We start from the raw sequence: 21000 nt of genomic DNA, 5'->3' as shown, positions 1-21000 counted from the left end.
GGCAGAGGCTTAGCACAGCCTGTGGGGCCAGATGGTCTGGGCTTAGAACCTTGCTCCTTTATGTCACTGTGTGACTTGGTCATTACCAACTTACTCCGTGCCTCAATTTTCTCACCTGCAAACTAACTATGGTAATAGTACAGGGATCTCGTGAGGATCGGATGAGTTAATACGAGTGAAGAGCTTAGAATAGTTCCTAATACACAGCAAGCACTGTAACCGCTGTGTTCTTCTCCCTTTTATTACTGAGGAAAAGAGGAATGGATATTGGATAAGCAACTAATAGTATCTGCCGCAGGTATGTTGCCCACTGTATGACTGCACCTGCCCTGGTTACTGTGCCACACGTGAGCAAGTGCCCTGCTGTACTGGAGTACTGACTGGCTCCCCAGGAGACAGGGAAACCATAACCCTACTGATATGGTTTGGCTGTGCTCCAACCCAAATCCCATCTTGAACTGTAGCTCCCACAATTCCCACATGTCATGGGAGGGACCCAGGGGGAGGTAACTGAATCATGGGAGCGGGTCTTTCCTGTGTTCTCATGATAGTGAATAAGTCTCATGAGCTCTGATGGTTTTATAAGGGGCTTCCCTTTTTGCTTGGCTCTCATTTATCTCTTGCCTGCCAGCATGTAAGGCATCCCTCTGCTCCTCCTTCATCCTCTGCCATGACTGTGAGGCCTCCCCAGCCATTGGAACTGTGAGTCCACTAAACCCCTTTCCTTTATAAGTTACCCAGTCTGGGGTTTGTCTTTATTAGCAGCATGAGAACAGACTATTACACCTACCCTACCAGAAGCAACCATTCCCACGACTGTCAGCCTCATCCCCACTTACTGGGGACTGAGAACAACCAAAACTTTCAGGCATCCAAGTCAGGGCACCACTGTTAGCCACTAAGCCGATGCTCATCCATTTTAGAAATAGATCATTAGGACTCTTTCAAGTGTCAGTAAACCCATTCAAGCTGGCTTAAGCAAAGCTGGGAATGGATTCCTCAAATAACTGAAGAGTCGATGGTATATGTATGACTCAGGCCAGGGCGTAAGTGACTGCACCTAGCTGCTCTGTTGCTCAGCTGGAATCCCTTGGTGTCGGCTCCATCCTCAGGCCTCCAGCAGGTCGTGGGTGTCTTTCATGCTTCATGATCATCCACTAACTTCTGAATCTCCTCCCTATGCCTTGGTAATTCTTCCCATTTGACTCCTAATTCCCCAAAGTAGAAATAAGAAAATTGCTTTTCCAGTTTCTTTGGTAGCAAGAGCACAGGCAGGGAAACTAAGCTCTGCCAGCAACTTCAATGCAGAAGAGGGCAACCTGAAGACATGGAGGGCTCCCAAAAGCCATCTTCTGCCAAGGTTAGTGGCAGAGGTGTCCAGTTTCCAGAGACAGCAGTGGTCATGATTCTGGGCTCCAACGCTGGTTTGAGTTACTAAATCTGTACTCAGAGGAGACAGCAGCGTGCCTTGTGCTGGTGTGGTCCCTTAGTGAGATCTGGACATCACTCCTAGCTTTGGAGTCACCAAGGCCTTCTTGGAGATCCTGTGGGCCACCTGATGTCCTTTAATAAACTCTTTGTCCTCTAAAACTAGTGGTGGGAGCATTGAAGCCGCTTAGGTGGTGGTACGCTTTGGTAACACCACCAAACGTTAGTGGCTTACAATGATAAAGGTTTGTTTTGCACTTCAGTTCCACGGCCGGTGCAGGTGGGCGGCGGTTCTGTAACACGGAGCCTTCCCTCTGAAACTCAGGCCAGCCTGTCTCCGAGGCATTGCTGTTCTTCTCTCAGCAAAGGGGAAAGACAGAAGCAGCCATCACACTGGCTCTTACTTGCTTGGAAGTGATACACATCACTTCTGCTCACATTCAACTGGGCAAAGCAAGTCACCTGGGCAAGTCTATCAGTGAGGCCATGGTGTCAAAATCCTACATGGGGAAGACAAGCGAATATTTGGAACAAGAGGGTTCTGTTGTATGCAACCAAGAGCCCTGTCTAATATAATGCAATAGGAAGATGGCACCAGAACTGCCAGCCTCTAGATCATCTCACAGTCAAGTCCAAGGTGAATTAGGACACATCTCTGCTCAAGAAGTCAAGCAAAAACCCAGGATTAGCTTTGACTGGAACTCATCGCCCTGGCTTGAGTCACCCTCAACACTGACACATTTTTTTTCAAGACATATTCACTGAGCACTTACTACGTGCTGGAAACTATTTAGGGTCTGTGTAATACAGCAGAGAATGAAGCCAAATCCATGCCCTCATGGAACTTTCATTCCAGTCAAGGATGGTGGAGACAATCAACAAAATAAATTAGTAAATATGTACAAATTAATTGCTGCCAGAAAAATAAGCAGGTAAGGGGGACAGTGAGTCTCTAGTGTGAATGGAAAAGAATAGCAGCAATTTTTTTTCTTTTTTTTGAAACACAGTCACTCCGCCACCCAGGCTAGAGTGCAGTGGCGTGATCTCGGCTCACTGCAACCTCTGCTTCCTAGGTTCAAGTAATTCTCCTGCCTCAGCCTTCCGAGTAGCTGGGATTACAGGCACACACTACCACACTCAGCTTATTTTTGTGTTTTCAGTAGAGATGGGGGTTTCACCATATTGGCCAGGCTAGTCTCAAACTCCTGACCTCGTGATCCAACCACCTCAGCCTCCCAAAGTGCTGGCATTACAGGCATGAGCCACCGTGCCTGGCCAGCAATTTTCAATAGGCAGTCAGGAAAGGCCTCACTGAGAAGATATTTGGGTATGACCTGAGAAAGATGAGAGAATAAGCAACAGTGTGAGCTAAGGAAAGAGTATTCAAGGCTGAGAGCAGCAGGAGCAGAGGCCCTGAGGCAGGAGAGGCCTAGTGTAACTGAAGGGGCAGCAAGCAGGCCTGTGTGCTGGAGTGGAGTCAAAGCAAAGGCAAAGTCATACGATTTTTTTTTTTTTTTTTTTTTTTTTTGAAACAGAGTCTTGCTCTGTAACCCAGACTGGGGCGCAGGGGCACACTCACAGCTCACTGCAACCTCCGCTTCTCAGGCTCAAGCAATCCTCCTACCTCAGCCTCCCGAGTAGCTGGGATTACAGGCTGCCTGGCTAATTTTTGTATTTTTAGTAGAGATGGGGTTCCTTCACGTTGGCCAGGATGGTCTCAAACTCCTGGCCTCAAGTGTCTGCCCACCTTGGCCTCCAAAGTGCTGGGATTACAGGTGTGAGCCACCACAGCTGGCCAGTAATAGTATTTATAATCAGAGAGGTACAAGCCTTGTAGGCCACTGTAAGGCTTCAGCTTTTCTGGTTGAGGTAGGGAGCCATCGAAGGGTTTTACGCAGTGATGAGACCTAATTTAGATGTTGAAAGGACCACTCTGGCTACTGTGTGGAGAATAGTCTGTAGGGGAGAAAGGGCAAAAGCTGGAAGGCCAAGATCTGAGGCTACTGGCTATGATCCAGGCAACATGTGATGGTGATGGTGGCTTTGATTAGGATGTAGCTGGGGAGATGACAGAACACTAGCAGATTCTAGATAGGTCTTACAGGTGGTGCCAATAAGCTTTGCTAGCAAGATTACATTGGGGGTGTGGGAAAAAGAAGACTCAAGTATGATTCTTAGTTTCAGGCCTAAATAACTGGAGAGATGATCACTTCAGGCCAGGAGTTCAAGAACAGCCTGGCCCAAATGGCAAAACCCTGTTTCTACTCAAAATACAGAAAAAAATTAGGGGCTGGGTGTGGTGGCTCATATCTGTAATCCCAGCACTTTGGGAGGCCAAGGCAGGCAGATCACCCAAGGTCAGTAGTTCAAGACCAGCCTGACCAACATGGAGAAACCCCATCTCTACTAAAAATACAAAATTAGTTGGGTGTGGTGGCACATGCCTGCAATCCCAGCTACTCAGGAGGCTGAGGCAGGAGAATCTCTTGAACCTGGGAGGCGGAGGTTGTGGTGAGCAGAGACTGCGCCATTGTACTCCAGCCTTGGCAACAAGAACAAAACTGTGTCTCAAGGAAAAAAAAAAAAAAATTAACCAGATATGGTGGTGCACGCCTGTAATCCCAACTACTCGGGAGGCTGAGGCATGAGAATCGTTTGAACCCAGGCCGCGGAGGTTGCAGTGAGCTGAGATGGCGCTGCTGCACTCCAGCCTGGGCGACAGAGTGAAACTGTCTTAAAAAAAAAAAAAAAACAAAAACACAGAGAGGAGTAGATTTAGGGGCAGAGATCAGGAGCATGGACACAGACATGTGAGATGCCTAACAGATATCTAAATGGAGATGCTGAACATGTAGGTCTGGAGTTTGGGAGAAAAGTCTAGACTAGAGACATACACTTGGAATCTTCTAGGTTCTCAATGGTATCGAAAGCCATTAGACTGAATGAGGTTGCTGGGGTGGTGAGAATGCATAGAGAAGTCCAAGCACCAAGACCTCTGCAGTACATCTGTGTTTAAAGGTCAAAGAGATTAGGCGCCAGCAAAGGTGACCAAAAGCGAGTATGCAGGGAGAGGAAATAAACATCACGAGAGGGCCACAACCTAAAAGCCAAGAGGAGAGTACCTTAAAACGGAGTGATGGGCTGTTTTCAATGCTGCTGGTAGATCAAATGTGATGAAAAGGAAGAGCTATTCTGTGGAGCAATGCGGAAGTCACTGGATTAGAGGAATTTTGGTGGAGTGCTAGGATAAGTCCCCACGAGGGGACAGAACTGGAGAAAGCACCAAAGACAACTCTAAGAATTTTGCTATAAAGGAGAGCCAAGAAATGGAAGTAGCACAGGTGGAAGTGGAATTAAGAGAGCTTTCTTCTGTTTTTTTGTTTTTGAGACAGAGTCTCACTCTGTCGTCCAGGCTGGAGTACAGTGGCACGATCTACAGCCTTGACCTCTCTAGGCTCCAGGGATCCTCCCTGCCTCAGTCCCCCAGAGTAGCTGGGACCACAGCTGCACACCACCAAGCCTGGCTAATTTTTTTGTATTTTTTATAGAGATGGGGTTTTGTCATGTTGGCCAGGCTGGTCTCGAACTCCTGAGCTCATGCAATCTGCCTGCCTCAGCCTCCCAAAGTGCTGTGATTACAAGCATGAGCCACTGCACTCTGCCCTTTTTTTTTTTTTTTAAAGAACTCTGTCACCCAGGCTGGAGTGCAGTGGTGCAATCATGGCTCGCTACAGCCTCGACCTCCTGAGCTGAAGGGACCCTCCCTGCCTCAGTCCTCTGGAGTAGCTGGGACCACAGGATGTTTGGCAGCGTCTCTGGCCTCTCCCTACTGGGCGCCTATACTCCCCCTTTCCCAGCCATAACCAATAAAAGTGTCTCCAGACATTGCCAAATAGCTCCCAAGGTTTTGTCCCCCAGGGGACATTTTTGGGTCATCACAACTGGGTGGCAGAGGAGGATGTGTGCTACAGGCCTCTAGTGAATAGAGGCCAGGGACGCTGCTAAACATCCTACAAGACCCAGAACAGCCCCCATGACAGAGTTAGCCAGTTCCAACCTGCCCTGATCTGGAGGAAGAGCACGAGAGCAAATGGTGGCCAGCAGGGTACTTGCGGAAGTTCTGACTGCTTCCATTTTGTTCACCGCAATAGGAAGCGAGGTCATCAGCTGTAACTGAGATGGGGGTTGGAGGTACAGGAGGTTTACAAAGACAGGACATGAAGCTGTCCTTTAAGAGAAATGGACACGATTCTGGACTGCAGTAAGGGCTCACCTGAGCTAAGCGGTCATGAATTTAGTGTGAAACCAGTCAGCTTGGTTGTGTTTTTCTTGGGCCGTATTCAGGAGCAGGGTAGGGAGACAGTCAGATGTAAGAGGTTGCGCTCTTGCCAATAAGCACAAGGAAAAAATGAAAGGGCAAACAAGCGTGAATTTGAGCTGGGTGGGGCCGGCGTGGGGGCTCACGCCTGTAATCCCAGCACTTGAGAAGGCCAAGGCAGGTGGATCACTTGAGGCCAGGAGTTCTAGATCAACCTGGCCAATATGGCAAAACCCCATCTCTACTAAAAATACAAAAAAGTAGCCGGGTGTGGTGGTGGCTGCCTGTAATCCTAGCTACTGAGGAGGCTGAGGCAGGAGAATCGCTTGAATCCAGGAGGCAGAGGTTGCAGTGAGCCAAGATTGTGCCACTGCACTCCAGCCTAGGTGACAGAGGAAGATCTGTCTTTAAAAAAAAAAAAAAAATGAGCTGGGTAAGATGATAGAGGGGTGTAAGGGGCTGTGAAAGTGGCAAAAAGTGACAAATGACCATCACAACAGGGTAGTTTCAAGATGTTCTAAACATGATGAGCTATGGAAAGGGAAGATAAGGTGAGCTCTGCCCTACTAAGGCAATAGCTCACTTTTCTTAGTAAATACTCGATACTTCCTGAAGGACAGAGTACCACAGCTCCTAAATGCTAGCAGGTAAACGGAGCTTTCTAACTAAGCTCAGCGTTTGGGGCTGTGCTATCTTTGGTGGAGTTATTCTCCATCAGTGAAGTCAGACCCTGGCGAAGCAACACTAAACATCTGAGAAGTCAGAGAACTGAGTTTATGTGTTTTTCTTATAGCTGTTCAGATGCTGGTGGGTATACCTGGGGGTGAAGGCCTCACAAATCCCACTGAACAGACTGAAGTGCCAGGCAAAACTGTGGCCATCTGAGGCCTTATCCCTGGCTCTGACGGTTTCCAGGTGAAAGTCACCAACAGTTGCTTCCAGTAGGTTCTCAGTTCCTACCTTTTTTTTTTTTTTTTTTTTGAGACAGTCTTGCTCTGTCACCCAATCTGGAATGCAGTGGCGTGATCTCGGCTCACTGCAACTTCTAACTCCTGGGTTCAAGCGATTCTCCTGCCTCAGCCTCCAGAGTAGCTGGGATTACAGGCGTGTGCCACCACACCAGGCTAATTTTTTTTTTTTTTTTTGCATTTTTAGTGGAGACGGGGTTTTACCATGTTGCCCAGGCTGGTCTTGAACTCCTGACCTCAACTGATCCATCTGCCTCAGCCTCCCAAAGTGCTGGGAGTGAGCCACCCCACCCAGCTTCAGTTCCTACTTTTGAGAACTTTGTTTAAAAATTACAAAAGATTGCCAGACGCAGTGGCTCATGCCTGTAATCCCAGCACTTTGGGAGACTGAGGCGGGCAGATCACAAGGTCAAGAGATTGACACTATCCAGACCAACATGGTGAAACCCCATCTCTACTAAAAAAAAAAAAAAAAAAAAAAAAAAGAGAAAGAAAATTAGCCGGGTGTGGTGGCGTGTGCCTGTAGTTCCAGCTACTCGGGAGGCTGACTGAACCTGAGAGGCAGAGGTTGCAATGAGCCGAGATCACGCCACGGCACTCCAGCCTGGTGACAGAGTGAGACTCCATCTCAAAAAAAAAAAAAAATTACAAAAGATTGTTTTGAAAAGGATCCATTTCCTCACTGGCATGCAAACAAAACAGAAGAGACCAATGGCACTCTTTCAGGAACATGAGGCCTTCATGAACATGGGCTTCCCGCAGCCACTCAGGTATCAGAAGGCCCAACCTGAGTCCAGCCCTGTGGCTTCCCAGCCCTGCTTCTGGTCACAGGCAAGGCACTCAAACTTCAGCTGCAACTTCTTCAGCTGAAAAACGAAGGTCATAATACCTCCCACAGCAACCTCACAGGCCTGTGGCCCAGGAACATAGGAGAAAGTGCTTTACAAACCATATTGTATTTTACTACTAAGAGATTGTGACACTGGGCACGGTGGCTCACTTCTGTAATCCCAGTACTTTGGGAGGCTGAGGCAGGTGGATTGCTTGAGGTTAGGAGTTCGAGACCAGCCTGGCCAACCTGGTGAAACCCGGTCTCTACTAAAAATACAAAAATTAGCTGGGTGTGGTGGTAGGCACCTGTAATCCCAGCTCCTTGGGAGGCAGAGGCAGGAGAATCGCTTGAACCCGGGAGGAACAGGTGGCACTGAGCCGAGATAGCGCCACTGCACTCCAGTCTGGGCAATAGATCGAGAATAGAACACAGTCTCCCTCCTGGAATGGAGAAAAGGAACAAGAGTTTTTCACCAATGGCAGACACCTGTGTTGCATGCAACAGAGGGACACTAGCTTGTTTTCTACCAGGAGGTTCAGTGTGAGAACTTGGTCAAAGCTTGCACTTAGCAAACATATCTTTATAGCCAGGAGCGGACAGAAAAATCCGGGGGAGGGGGGAGGGGGGAGGGGGCTGGAGAGCAAAGCACTTCCTAGAGACACCATCCAAAACACAACTAGTGGGTGTAATTTTAGGGCCAATTCCTGGCAGTTGTGTTCTGGACTGCTAGGGGTTTGGAAACAGGTGGGATATACTTATTATCAGGCTTCCCAGGAGTTGAGGCTTGCTGACTAGTGGGAAACGTGGAACTCTCACGAATGCATCCTCGGGCTGGTGGCTGGCTACTCCTGGTCATCTGGTAGCCCACAATTTAGGCCTCGAGCACTCGAGAGGCCTCTGAAAATGTGTCACCACAAAACCAGACTGGAAGGGGCCCCATGATGAGTATGAGTGAGCTAACTGAGGACATTGGGAAGCAGGTACTAGAAAACCCACACACTAGCTGGCCTGCCTCTATTTCTGGGGGTAAAATTATATTGCAGATAACTACCTCCATTTTTCTACCTGGAAGATGGGCATAACATTGAGACTCAGAGGTGAAAGTGGGGGTGTTTAGTCCAATCCTTGTATTTCACAAAGGAGGAGACTGAGACGGGAGGTGAACTGACTAGGTCGAGTACCCAGCTCATGAGTGGCCAAATCAGGATGAACATCTAGATTGTGACCCATTAGTGTTCCCTGCACCCACGTGGTTTCTTCCAGGTCCTTCCCAGAAGACAGGAGTTGCCTAAAGAAGTTCCTGCCATAAAATCAGTATGACTTTATCAACCTACCGACCTCGGCGGAAGATCCAATGAAAAGGACAGCTGCCGCCTGCAGACCAAGTTCACCTGGGTGCTTAAAGACGTCCCCACAAATGATTACAGGTGGGTTTTCAAGCTGGAGGATGATAAGCAATCCTAGGGTGGTGATGCAGATCAATCCAGAAGCCCTGAAGAAGGCAAACGACACTGATGATGAAAAGCAAGAAGCACCCTTTGTGAAGGAGGGTCCCAGCCCCTTACCTAGACCACAGTCCTGCAAGCAAGTCAGAGCCAGGACCTAAGTAGGGTCAAGGAGCCCCGTGCCTGGTTGAATGCGCAGCAGTTACCGTGTGCAATTTTCAAGAACTTAACAAGGGGCCTGGCATCTTCATTTTACACTGGGCTCCTCAATTACGTGGCCAGGGCCGCTGCCTCCCTGGAAGCCATAGAGGGATGGCCCAGTCTACACCTCTTCGCTCCCCGCCCCACCCCCGCAGCCCTAGACCAAGGGGACTCAACGGAAGCCCTGCCACTTGCACCCCCCGCTAGGCCTGGCTTCGGGAGGGGTAGAAGGCTGCGGGAAGGGGCAGGGGAGCGGGAAGAGGTCCACACCCTCGGGCAAGGAGCCAGCTAACCAGCGGCCTTTTCTAACCCTGGCAAGCCAGACGCCAACGCAAAAGTGACCCCGGCCCGCCCCCATCCCCTGCGCTGCCTGACTTCGTTCCAGTGGTTGCCCCTGTCCTCCCTGCTCCGGAGGCGACGTTCTAACTTCCGACGGGCAAGTGGGCCGGGGATGGGGGCCGAGGCTCAGTTTGTAGGTGGGGAAAATCGGAAGGCGCGAGGCTCTCGCGGGCGGAGGGCGCTCCCAGGGGCGCCAAGCCCGAGCCGAGTGCACTTCCGGCCGCCGGGCCGCCCCGCCGGCGCCTCGGCTGAGGGAAAGTTTGGGGACTGGTAACGGGGAGGCGCTGTCGGCCTGAGCCCCGGCTTTGCCCTGGTCCCAGGGGTCGCAACTCTGACGGGCAGAAAAGACTAGCCGCCCCAATACCGGAGCCAGAGGCCAGGAGCCACCGCAAACTCGATGACTCAGGGGCGGGGTCACGGTGAAGGGGCGGGGCTGCGGCGCAGGAGGCTGAAAGCCCTGTATGTGATGAATAAAGTTCCAACGACGGGCTAATTCGTAGAGGTTCCATAGTGTAGTGGTTATCACGTCTGCTTTACACGCAGAAGGTCCTGGGTTCGAGCCCCAGTGGAACCATGGCCGCAATGTGGCTCAATTTTGGCTTTTAAAATCTTTTAAACGTTTCGGTTAAGAAAGGAAAAAGACAACGAAGTGTTTTTCTTTGTCCTTTTTTTCTTTTTAAATTTTTTGGCATGTTTATCTCGCAGAAGTGAAATAACAGATACCCTCTCCTATCCCACAAGGTCGCTGCCGCCATCGTCCCACCTGAGAAATAGCGAAGGGCAGCAGCCGGGGGAAGCCCTAGACCCGATCCGGCGCCCCCGATCCGGCTGGGCCCTACCTCCCCTCTCCTTCCAGTACCCAGGGGCGGCCTTGGAAAATCGGCCGCTCAGGGATGCACCTGGCGCTACCTTTTGCCTGCAAGTCAGCAAGGGCCGGCCCCCACAACCTCCAACTAAAGTGTGGCAGGCAATACAGCAACTGAATTATTAAAAGTTGATCATGATTATGACTCTGATTAAAAGTTCTATTTTTCATTAAGCTTTGAGGCACAGAGCAAGAAAAGAAAAACACTGTCCTTTTTAGTGCAGCAGATTTTGTGTAATCGAGTTCATACACAGTACAAAATAAATGTCAGACATTCAATTAATACTGGTTGAATGAGCAAACGTTTCTCTAGTTTCTTTCGTTCCTCTTTACTATTTCATTACAGTTTCGTTTGGGGAGTTTGTTACTTGTTTAAATATTGGTCTTTTTTATCTTTGACAAGAGGAATGAGGGTGTGAGCCATGGTGGGATGGTGGTAGCAAAAAACTAAAATGGGAAGGAGCACTCAGTATTTTTCTCTGCATTTTCCAACCTAGTGCATCCTTAGCAGTGTAGAAATTTGCGTCTTTTCCTAACTCAAGATCATAACTCCTTCCCTGTTATTACAATCACATCAACTTTATTCTTTTTTAAAACCACCTTAAATTTTTTATTCTTTTTTTTTTTTTTTTTTTTGAGATGGAGTCTTCCTCTGTCACCCAGGCTGGAGTGCAGCGGCACAATCTCGGCTTACTGCAACTTCTGCCTCCTGGGTTCAAGCGATTCTCCTGCCTCAGCCTCCCAAGTAGCTGGGATTACAGGTACTTGCCACCACACCCACGTAATTTTTGTATTTTGGGCAGTGATGAGGTTTCACCATGTTACCCAACTGGTCTCAAACTCCTGACCTCAAGTGATCCGCCTGCATCGGCTTCCCAAAGTGCTGGGATTCCAGGCGTGAGCCACCGCGCCCAGCCCACCTTAATCATTTTTAAGTATACAGTTCAGTAGTGTGAAGTGTATTCACGTTGTTGTGAAACAGATCTCCAGAACTTTTTCATCTTGCAAAACTCAAACTCTGTACCTATTAAACAACTCCCCTTTTCCTCCTATCAACTTTATTCTGAATGGTGATGTAAAAATAATAGCTAACTATGTCTAGCACTGTGCTAAGTATTTTGTATGTATGATCTCATGAAAGCCTCAAAATAACTCTAGAAAGTAGGCATTATTGCCGGGCACGGTGGCTCACACCTGTAATCCCAGCACTTAGGGAGGCCAAGATGGGTGGATTACGAGGTCAAGAGATCGAGACCATCCTGGCTAACATGGTGAAATGCTGTCTCTACTAAAAATACAAAACAATTTGCCAGCATGGTGGCAAGCGCCTGTAGTGTCAGCTACTTGGGATGCTGAGGCAGGAGAATCGCTTGAACCAAGGGGCTAGAGGTTGCAGTGAGCCAAGGCCGTGCCATTGCACTCCAGCCCGGGCGACAGAGTGAGATTCCATCTCAAAAAAAAAGAAAAAAAAAGAAAAGAAAAAGAAAGTAGACATTATTATCCTCATCTTACAGAGGAGAAAATTGAGGCTCAGAGATGTTAATAACTTGCCCTTAGGTCACAATGTAAAGTGCTAGTGCTGCAATTTGCACCCAGTCTGGGTTGGCAGTCTGTGCTCTTAACTCTACTGGCTGCATTCATCTCCTACTTAACCAGCCCCTAACCTTGACCATTTAGATAGTTTCCAATTTGTTGTTATAAGTAGCAATGCACAGCTTTGTGTAACTGTTCTCCCACCACCAAATTTAGCCTTTTCCTGAGTGAATAGGTGTGCACATGATGCCTAGTTGCTTTCAAAGAGGGGAATCCATGACATTTTCATACAATTTGAGAATGCTAATGCTTATTTGGCAGGAAATTGCTCAAGGTTGCCCCCTAGAAGATGATGGCGAAGAAAGAATGAAGACCTGAGACTTCTGGTTCTAGTTCCTCTCTCCCTCCATTGCTTTCCTTACATTAAAAATAGAATGAAAACAGTATGGGCCAGGCGCGGTAGCTCACGCCTATAATCCCAGTACTTTGGGAGGCTGAGGCGGGTGGATTACCTGAGGTCAGGAGTTCAAGACCAGCCTGGCCAACATGACGAAACTCCATCTCTACTAAACACACAAAAATTGGCCAGGCAGGGCGGCGGGTGCCTATAATCCCAGCTACTCAGGAGGCTGAGGCAGGAGACTAGATTGAACCCGGGAGGCAGAGATTGCAGTGAGCCGAGATCGCACCATTGCACTCCAGCCTGAGTGACAAGAGTGAAACTCCATCTCAGAGAAAAAAAAAAAAGAGAATGAAAAGTATCTTCCTCACAAACCCAATCTCCGTTGATGCTGGTATCTTCCATGAGACTTTCTTGTTGAGGCAGGTAACTCTGTGGGTTAACTTGATGGGGCTCAGCCCAAGACCTAAGAACTAAATGGAATAAGATGCTTAACGAGGGTCAGGGCTCAACTTAATCCCCTGCTCCTGGCCCAGCTCTCCAGTTCAGGAAGGTAGAGCTTCGGCTGAGGACGACGGGAAGATGCCGCACAAGATAGAAGGCTTTTTGTTATTACTTCTCTTTGGCTATGAAGGTATGTGCTATTCAACCATTGACATTCATTGCATACTTAACATGTAATTTAATTAATATCATTGATAAACAGGAATATAACTCGAATAATAGAAATATTAATTAGCAACATGTTAATTAACTAATACGTGTTATTAATGAATAACAGTTGTCTTTACGTAGATGGCTTTCCACTTCCGTGAGGAGCCTTCTAAAGTTCAAAGGATGCTTAAAATCCAATGGAAAGAAAGATGGGTCTCAAAAATCAATAAAATAGCCGTAAGTTGCAACAATGAATGAGAAAATACAGCATATTCTGGAAACCTTTTAGGAGTCAAAGTTGGAGTGACTGTAGAATTTAATATTGCAAACCAGAACGCTATTGACAGTGGAGGAAGCCACTATTAATAATTCTGCTGGGACGACAGGTATAACCCAGGACCATCCAGGGCAAATCGGGATGTAAGGTCACCCTAGTTTAAATATGGATTAACGTAACATGCCCAGTACCACTGGAATCTAATAAAAAACATAATCCAACTGAGAGTCAGGAAACCCTGGAGACTTAATACACTCACTCATTTAACAGTTTCTAAGTATGAGCCTAGCGGAAGTGATATGCTTCAATTAGGAAAAAATAAGGGCAAATCTCTAAAATGTCATCCAGTTCCAATTCCCCCTCATCTCTGAAATAATATTCTTTCATGCCTCTCTCAATTCTCAAGTATACCTCTGCTCAGAATTTCTTCTCAGGTACATCCGGATGTTAGAAATTGGTTGACTGTCTTCTTTGTGGATATCATGTATTTCTGTGTGTTATAGAAAATAAATTCAAAAGCAGGAAGAAGGAGGTCTCTCTGCTCTGCAAATGACCTGGTAGACAAACACAATGAAACTCACACAAGTAGAATCAGAATTCTTGGTTTCAGGGCTCACTGCAGCCTCAATCTCCCAGGCTCAAGCCATCTCCTGCCTCAGCCTCCCTAGTAGCTGGGTCTACAGGCATGCACCACCACATTCGGCTAATTTTTTGTATTTGTAGAGAGAGGTTTTCACCATGTTTCCCAGGCTGATGACTTTTGTTACAAGTCACATTTCTCAGTATTTGGAAAGACTGGTGACAATATAATTCCAAGGTCATTCTGCAAACCATAAGGTATATTTCTAAGTAGGGATCATTTAAACCCATTTTCTGTTGTGATTTTTTTCCCTTGCAATTAATAGTCCACAGCTTGTCCCAGGAACTCTGAGCACTTTAAGATGCTTTGGGGTTTTGTTGTTTTTCCTTTACTCCTTGACCCCTCCTCTTTCCTTAACAAGAAAATCTAAGCAGACTGTGTCAAGGCTTAGATCGAAATACTCCTGGTTCTCAGACACCCCCCAGGCTCACTCTCAGATTTCTCTTCTTTGTGATTGACATGGAGATTCATTCATTCCTCGGTCCCTTCATTCAAGAACTCATCCCTGAGTATCTGCTAGGGGGAAAAAACTGTCTAACAACTTGACATGCAGGGCAGATTCTTGTTGCCTCCACAACGCTGAGTCTAACAACCCTGTTCTGTGACCTCCCCATCCCCATGGGAAGCAGTCCTAGAAAAGTTTACCAATGAGCCGGGCACGGTGGCTCATGCCTGCAATCCCAGCACTTTGGGAAGCTGAGGCAGGTGGACCACCTGAGGTCGGGAGTTCCAGACCAGCCTAACCAACATGGAGAAACGCCATCTCTACTAAAAATACAAAATTAGCCAGGTGTGGCAGCGCATGCCTGTAATCCCAGCTACTCAGGAGGCTGAGAAAGGAGAATTGCTTCAACCCAGTAGACAGAAGTTGCAGTGAGCTGAGACTGTGCCACTGCACTCCAGCCTGGGTGACAGAGTGACAGTCTCAAAAAAAAAAGTTTACCAATGCATTTTAAAATTACACCTGCCCAGTTAGTAGATATCAGTAATAAAAGACAGGCTGGCAGGAGGCGTGAAGGATGGCACTCTTTTGTGTTCTGAAGTTTACCAATCTTTGTGCATGGCTGGGGAGCTACAGAAATGTCCATGAAGAGCAGAGAACATCGTCTCTCCAGGTGGATGCAACGTGGGCAAGTGGGAAAGCTTGGGGAGCTTAAATGATCTTACCCACCTAATCCAGGCCTTTAACACCTCTTGGAAGGAAAGCAGCCAGTGAAAAATAGCCACTGTGGCTTGGCAACCTACTGTGTGCCCTACCCTGAGCCAGAGGAATGCTCCAGGGAACAGAGGACACAATCGCTGCACTAAACCAGTGTATTATCCAGGTGGAGATGCATAAGAGCCCCGTATATGGGAAAGACATGATCCATTGCACAGCTGGGAACCTGAAGACAAAGGCTCTTCGTCCGATATACCCTCCTCTGCTTCTGTTCCTCGGTGGCAGTGTCTCCTCATTACAGTGAAATGAGGTAGAAGAATCGTCTTCACTTAGGCGTTGGGTGAAGGTTCATTTGGGAGAGCACACGGCATCGTAGTAAGGCACTTCCTGCATCTTCTAAGAGTCAGGCTTCTATTTCTCTTGTACCGCACATATTGGATTCAATGCCAATAATGATTTTTAGAACATCCATCTTATTAAAATATCTTTCTTCATTACTTGGTCATGTTTATCATATAAAAACAAAAAAAAAGGCCTTCAGCCTCAACTTATAGGTGACTGTGTTACCATCAGGGACTGCAGGGTTGTTTTTAAAGCAGCTTTATTGAGACGTAATTTATGTACTCTTAAATTCACCCATTGAAAGTCTATTGTTTGATCGTGTTAAGTATATTTACAGATTCGTGGAGCACATAATCTAATTTTAGAACATTTTCATCACCCAAACATGAAGCCCTCACTCCCCATTCTCCCTGTCCCCTCCCTCCCCCAGCCCCTGGGCAAGCACAAATGGACTTTCTGTCTCTAAAGAGTTGCCAGTCCTGCACAGTTCATTTCAATGGAATCACACAGCATGTGGTCTTCTGTCTTTCACTTAGCATACGTCGTGGTTGAGGTTCATCTGTGTCTGAAGCATGTGCGGATAACAGATTTACCCATGAATATGACTGTCACCTAAAATAGTAACACTTTCACACCAGAAGCAATTTCCTTCTTTTTCTTTCACGAGCGGGACGTTATTGCAGTCTGCTGTGTCCCTCCTGTTTCTCAAGTAGATTGGAAGCTGGTTACAGACCATTTTTAATCATTCATAATTTGATGCTTTTCTCCTCGGTTTTATCTGTTTCCATGGGAAGGAACACTCTGTAGCTGGTGATAGCCAATCAAAGAGATCAAACTAGTCTTTCCTGTGCGTATCTAAAGCACACGCCTTTCATCGTGGGTTGCAAGATACATTTCAAGAAATAGACATGTCTTGAAATTTCCTGCTGTGGCAACAAGGGTTTCCACAGTAGAGTGGCCCTTTTGGACCAAGGGGCAAATGAGCCCATATTGCATAAATCTAAGATTGGTGACTGGCAGATGTCTCATGTAATGTGTGGTGGAATCACAGAAGCCATCCAAGTAGGGAGAAAAATATGCAACCACATAATCGAAATCTTTCACTATTTTTCTTTTAGAGGCTGCGATTTTTCTCTTGTTCTCCTTCCAACAATGCTATTTTCTGGTATGATACTATTAGGTTGGTGCAAAAATAATTGCGGTTTTTGCCATCACAATACGTTATGGTCAAAAATGCCTTTGTTCTCCAGTTCACTGGTGATTAAATTCTCGTGCGGCACTGCAGCTACCATGTTGCTTCTCCTTTGGTGACAGCTTTTTCTGTAAAACACTTGTCGTTCCTTCTTTCTCTGTTCATTTCCATAAAGATCTGGTACCTCAGAACCCCAGGCTGTCTACAGACAAATGCTTTCTGGGGGAGGGGAGTCTAGGAGGAAAAAAAACCCCACAAAAAATCGGTCCAAAATTGGATTGCACCCAGGAATTGGCTCTGAAAGCAGGCCTTTTCCTTGGACTCTAGGTTTGCTCAGTGACAGCTCAACAGACCAGACCCTCTCCGTGACAGACATGGCCTTTGAGCCAAGTGGATTTGGTTATGAAAGCCACACTGTCAGTAACCAATACTCCTTGCCTTTGGTTTTTCAAAAAGAGGATCCGGTACAATTTTATTTTTTTTGAGACGGAGTCTCACTCTGTTGCCTAGGCTGGAGTGCAGTGGCGTGATCTCAGCTCACTGCAGCCTCTGCCTCTGGGGTTCAAGTGAGTCTCCTGCCTCAGCCTCCCAAGAAGCTGGGATGACAGGCATGCACCACCATGCCCAGCTAATTTTTGTATTTTTTGTAGAGACGGGGTTTCACCGTGTTGGCCAGGCTAGTCTCAAACTCCTGAACTCAAGTGATCTGCCCACCTCGGCCTCCCGAGTGCTGGGATTACAGGTGTGGGCCACTGTGCCCAGCCTGGCACAACTGATGTTAGCCTAAGTGACAGAGCCCTTCAGAAACTGCCTCACAGCCAGTCCCAGCTTCTCCTGAGGGTGCGGATGGGGCAGAGCAGCTCCTGTACTAGCAGCCCCCAATTAACTAGACCCTAATTGCTTATTTCCTTTACATTTTTTGATGAACAGCTACAGGCCTGAGGTTAGGAGTTCATGTAGTCATTAACTCTGCAGAGCACGGGGCACCATCCAGCCTTTGTGAGCTTCCCCTTGAGTTCCAGAAGCATCTGTCCCGCTGCCAGCTCGATTTCAACACTGGGGTGTCCCCTAGGCATCTCAAATTCATTATGTCCCAAACAGACCATCCTTCTCCCCATCGTCCCCAAATCCCTTGTCCTCACTGAAACCTTCTCCCCTTCCCCCCGCCTTGTAAATGGCAGCTCTATTCCCCCAGTTGCCCCAGCCTCAGACTTCTGTTTCTTTCACACCCCCACCCCTGCCACGTGTAACCTGTCTGCAGGTCCTGTGGGCACTGCTTCCCCAGTACAGTCAGAATCCAGCCACTTATTGTTGTACCTGAGCAAGTCAAAGAATGCGCCACACTCTGAGATTGAATTCTAAGTCCCTTATTATGCCGACGACCGAGAGGTGGCTAACACCCAAAATTCTCTCAGCCCCTAAGAAAGTTAGGTGGTCTTTTATACCCTAGTTTTAAAAGGGAGGGGGAACTTAGCTGAAGCAAATTTTTCCCAAAAGCAGAGTAAGCAAAAAGTTAAAAGATAAACTAGTATATGAGAAATAAAACAGTGCCGGGTGCAAGGGGTAAAGCTGTCATGAAAGACACACAACTTACAGATAATGGGGGCTCCGGGCGCGCAACAGTACCTGCATTCCCAGGCTCTGCTGGTACCACTTAACTCGGCCTCTTATCAACAAATGCATTCCGGGAGATGCCCAGTGTCAGCGCGCCCCAGCTGCATACTCTAGTTACATACTTAATGGTGGGAAAATAACTAAAATGTAGAAGCTAAGATGGAATCTGTCCGGCTAACATAAAGCCTGAAAGAACAGCTTTTAGTCTGAGAAAGAGAGAGTTAGTTTTAGCTGGCGAAAAGCAGGTTATTCCATTATGACCTCCACTGCCACCACCCTGGGCCAAGCCACCATCTTCTCTTCCCTGGATGACTGCACTCACCTTGGAACCAGACCCTGTGGCCACCCTTGCTGTGGCCAGCCCGGTCTATAATATGGTACCAGAGGGGAGCGTTTTGGCCAGGCGCGGTCGCTCACGCCTGTAATCCCAGCACTTTGGGAGGCCATGGAGGGTGTATCATGAGGTCAAGAGGTTGAGACCATCCTGGCCAACCTGGTGAAACCCCTTCTCTACTAAAAATACAACAAACTAGCCGGGCGTGGTGGCAGACACCTGTAATCCCAGCTACTCAGGAGGCTGAGGCAGGAGAATCACTTAAACCCGGGAGGCAGAGGTTGCAGTGAACCGAGATCATGCCATTGCACTCCAGCCTGGCGACAGAGCGAGACTCCATCTCAAAACAAACAAACAAACAAACAAAAACAGAGGGAGTTTTGAAACCATGGTCAGTCATGTCCTCTCCTATCCTCAAGTTCCACAAATGGCCCATGAGGCCCTACGGGAACTGGCTCCCTGATACCCCCCAGCCTCCGCATCTCCTAAGACTCTCTCTCCTCTGGCTCCAGCCCCAGGGGCTCCTTGGTCTTCCTGGAACATGCCAAGCACATGCTCACCTCGGGGGCTTGGCACAGGCTGTTCCCTCTGCCCACAGTGCTTTGCCCACAGGTGTCTCACCTCCCTTGGATCTTTGTGCCAACATCACCTTCTCAGTGAGGGCTTACCTAAGTCCAAAAGGACCAGTCCTTGTCTCTACTTCCTTGCTTCTCCACAGCAGTCACTGGCATCTTCCATACGATATACTGTATTTCTTCATTCGTTCATGAATGTATTCTCCCCATCCACTCCCACCCAACACACACACTAGCCTATGAGCTTTATGATGGCAGGTGTTTTTCCTGTTCTGTTTACTACTCTATCCCTAGCACCTAAAGCTGGGACTGGAATGTAGTAGATGCTCAATGAACATTAGATGAATGAATGAATGCTTTGGGGTGAGTTATTATCAGCCATCTTTCTTTTGTATGGGTTTCTATGACTTGTGGGTGAGAAAAAGGCAGATTGAAAAGGCCAGAGCAAGTGGTGAGCTGGGGGACAGGAACAACCCTCTTTTTTTTTTTTTTTTTTGAGACAGGGTCTCACTCTGTCACCCAGACTGAAGTGCAGTGATGCACTCATACCTCACTGCAGCCTCCAACTCCCGCAATCCTCCCACCTCAGTCTTCCAAATAGCTTGGATCACAGGTGTGTGGCACCACACTTGGCTAATTTTTATTTATTTATTTATTTATTTACTTATTTATTTATTTTAGCAGAGACCAGGTCTTGCCATGTTGCCCAGGCTGATCTCAAACTCCTGAGCTCAAGGGATCCTTCCGCCTCAGTCTCCCAAAGTGTTAGAATTCTAGGCATGAGCCAGTGCACCCGCCCAGGAAAAGTCCTCTTTATAGGGAGGGGCTGAGCAGGAGGAGAAGTCGGAGTAGGAGGAGGCATTTGAGGCAAAGAAATTCTGTGGATGGAGGCATGAGACGGTCTGGCACGTTTGTGGCTCGGCGAGCAGCGCAGAGTGAGAAACGTAATCCCAAGAGGCGGGCAGGAGGTAGCTCTGTCTCCACCACCCCTTGAAGGACACTTTATTATTACACGTATTGTAGGGGTGAGAAAATGGAGAGATCACAATAAATGTCAGAGATGGGACTCAGCCCCTGGCAATGGGGACCCACCAAAGGGTTTTGTGCGTGACAGTGGCAGCATCAGGCATCACTTCGCTGCCTCGGCAGCATGGAGGATGAAAGAGACAAATTGGCCGGACCTGGTGGCTCACGCCTGTAATCCCAGCACTTTGGGAGGCCAAGGCGGGTGGATCTCCTGAGTCAGGAGTTTGAGATTAGCCTGGCCAACATGATGAAACCCCGTCTCTACTAAAAATACAAAAACTAGCTGGGCATGGTGGTGCATGCCTGTAATCCCAGCCACTTGGGAGGCTGAGGCAGGAGAATCACTTCAACCTGGGAGGCAGAGGTTGCAGTAAGCTGAGATCACGCCACTGCACTCCAGCCTGGGTGACAGAGTGAGACTCTGTCTCAAAAAAAAAAAAAAAGACAAGTTTCTCTTTAGCAGGTACAGTGCCCGGGAGAGAGGGTGGGGCCTCAAGCAGGTAGTGGCAGTGGGATGGAGAGGAGAGAAAGCCCCTGGTGGCCATAGGATGTAGGGGTTTAGGAAAAAGAGGAGTCTAGGAAGATCCCCCTGGATGGGGTGGCAGATGGATGGCGAAGCCACTCAGAAGATAAGAAATAGAAAATAGAGGGCAGGCGCGGTGGCTCATGCCTGTAATCCCAGCACTTTGGGAGGGGGAGGCAAGAGGATCCCTTGAGCCCAGGAATTTGAGACCAGCCTGGGCAACCTAGCAAGACCCCATCTCTACAAAAAAATTTTAAAAATTAGCTGAGCATGGCGGGACATGCCTGTAGTCCCAGCTACTCAGGAGGCTGAGGTGGGAGGATTGCTTGAGCCCA

General features: G+C 48.0%; 1 protein-coding gene, 1 long non-coding RNA gene and 1 other non-coding gene across 3 annotated transcripts in view; 2 read left to right on the top strand and 1 right to left on the bottom strand.

The window, feature by feature from the left end:
* Positions 1–200: 200 nt before the first annotated feature.
* On the bottom strand, positions 201–9762 carry LOC141582765 (uncharacterized). Its single transcript, XR_012515635.1, has 3 exons — positions 9568–9762; positions 8881–9038; positions 201–1928 (listed from the first exon to the last, which is right to left on the bottom strand). It is a non-coding gene; the product is annotated as an uncharacterized LOC141582765 (long non-coding RNA).
* Positions 9763–10032: 270 nt separating this feature from the next.
* TRNAV-UAC (transfer RNA valine (anticodon UAC)) lies at positions 10033–10105 on the top strand. The gene has a single exon. It is a non-coding gene; the product is annotated as a tRNA-Val (tRNA).
* Positions 10106–12911: 2806 nt separating this feature from the next.
* The window catches only part of RS1 (retinoschisin 1), a 29484-nt gene continuing 21395 nt past the window's right edge, over positions 12912–21000 (top strand). The window contains exons 1-2 of the mRNA XM_074392130.1: positions 12912–12963; positions 16921–17013. Of these exons, the coding sequence (XP_074248231.1) occupies positions 12912–12963; positions 16921–17013 (145 nt within the window). The remainder of the gene's footprint in view (positions 12964–16920; positions 17014–21000) is intronic.

This window comes from Saimiri boliviensis, chromosome X (genome assembly GCF_048565385.1).
Source record: "Saimiri boliviensis isolate mSaiBol1 chromosome X, mSaiBol1.pri, whole genome shotgun sequence".
Lineage (NCBI taxonomy): Eukaryota > Metazoa > Chordata > Mammalia > Primates > Cebidae > Saimiri > Saimiri boliviensis.
The sequence above is the reverse complement of the archived record's forward strand: the minus strand, read 5'-3'. Positions and strand labels throughout refer to the sequence as shown.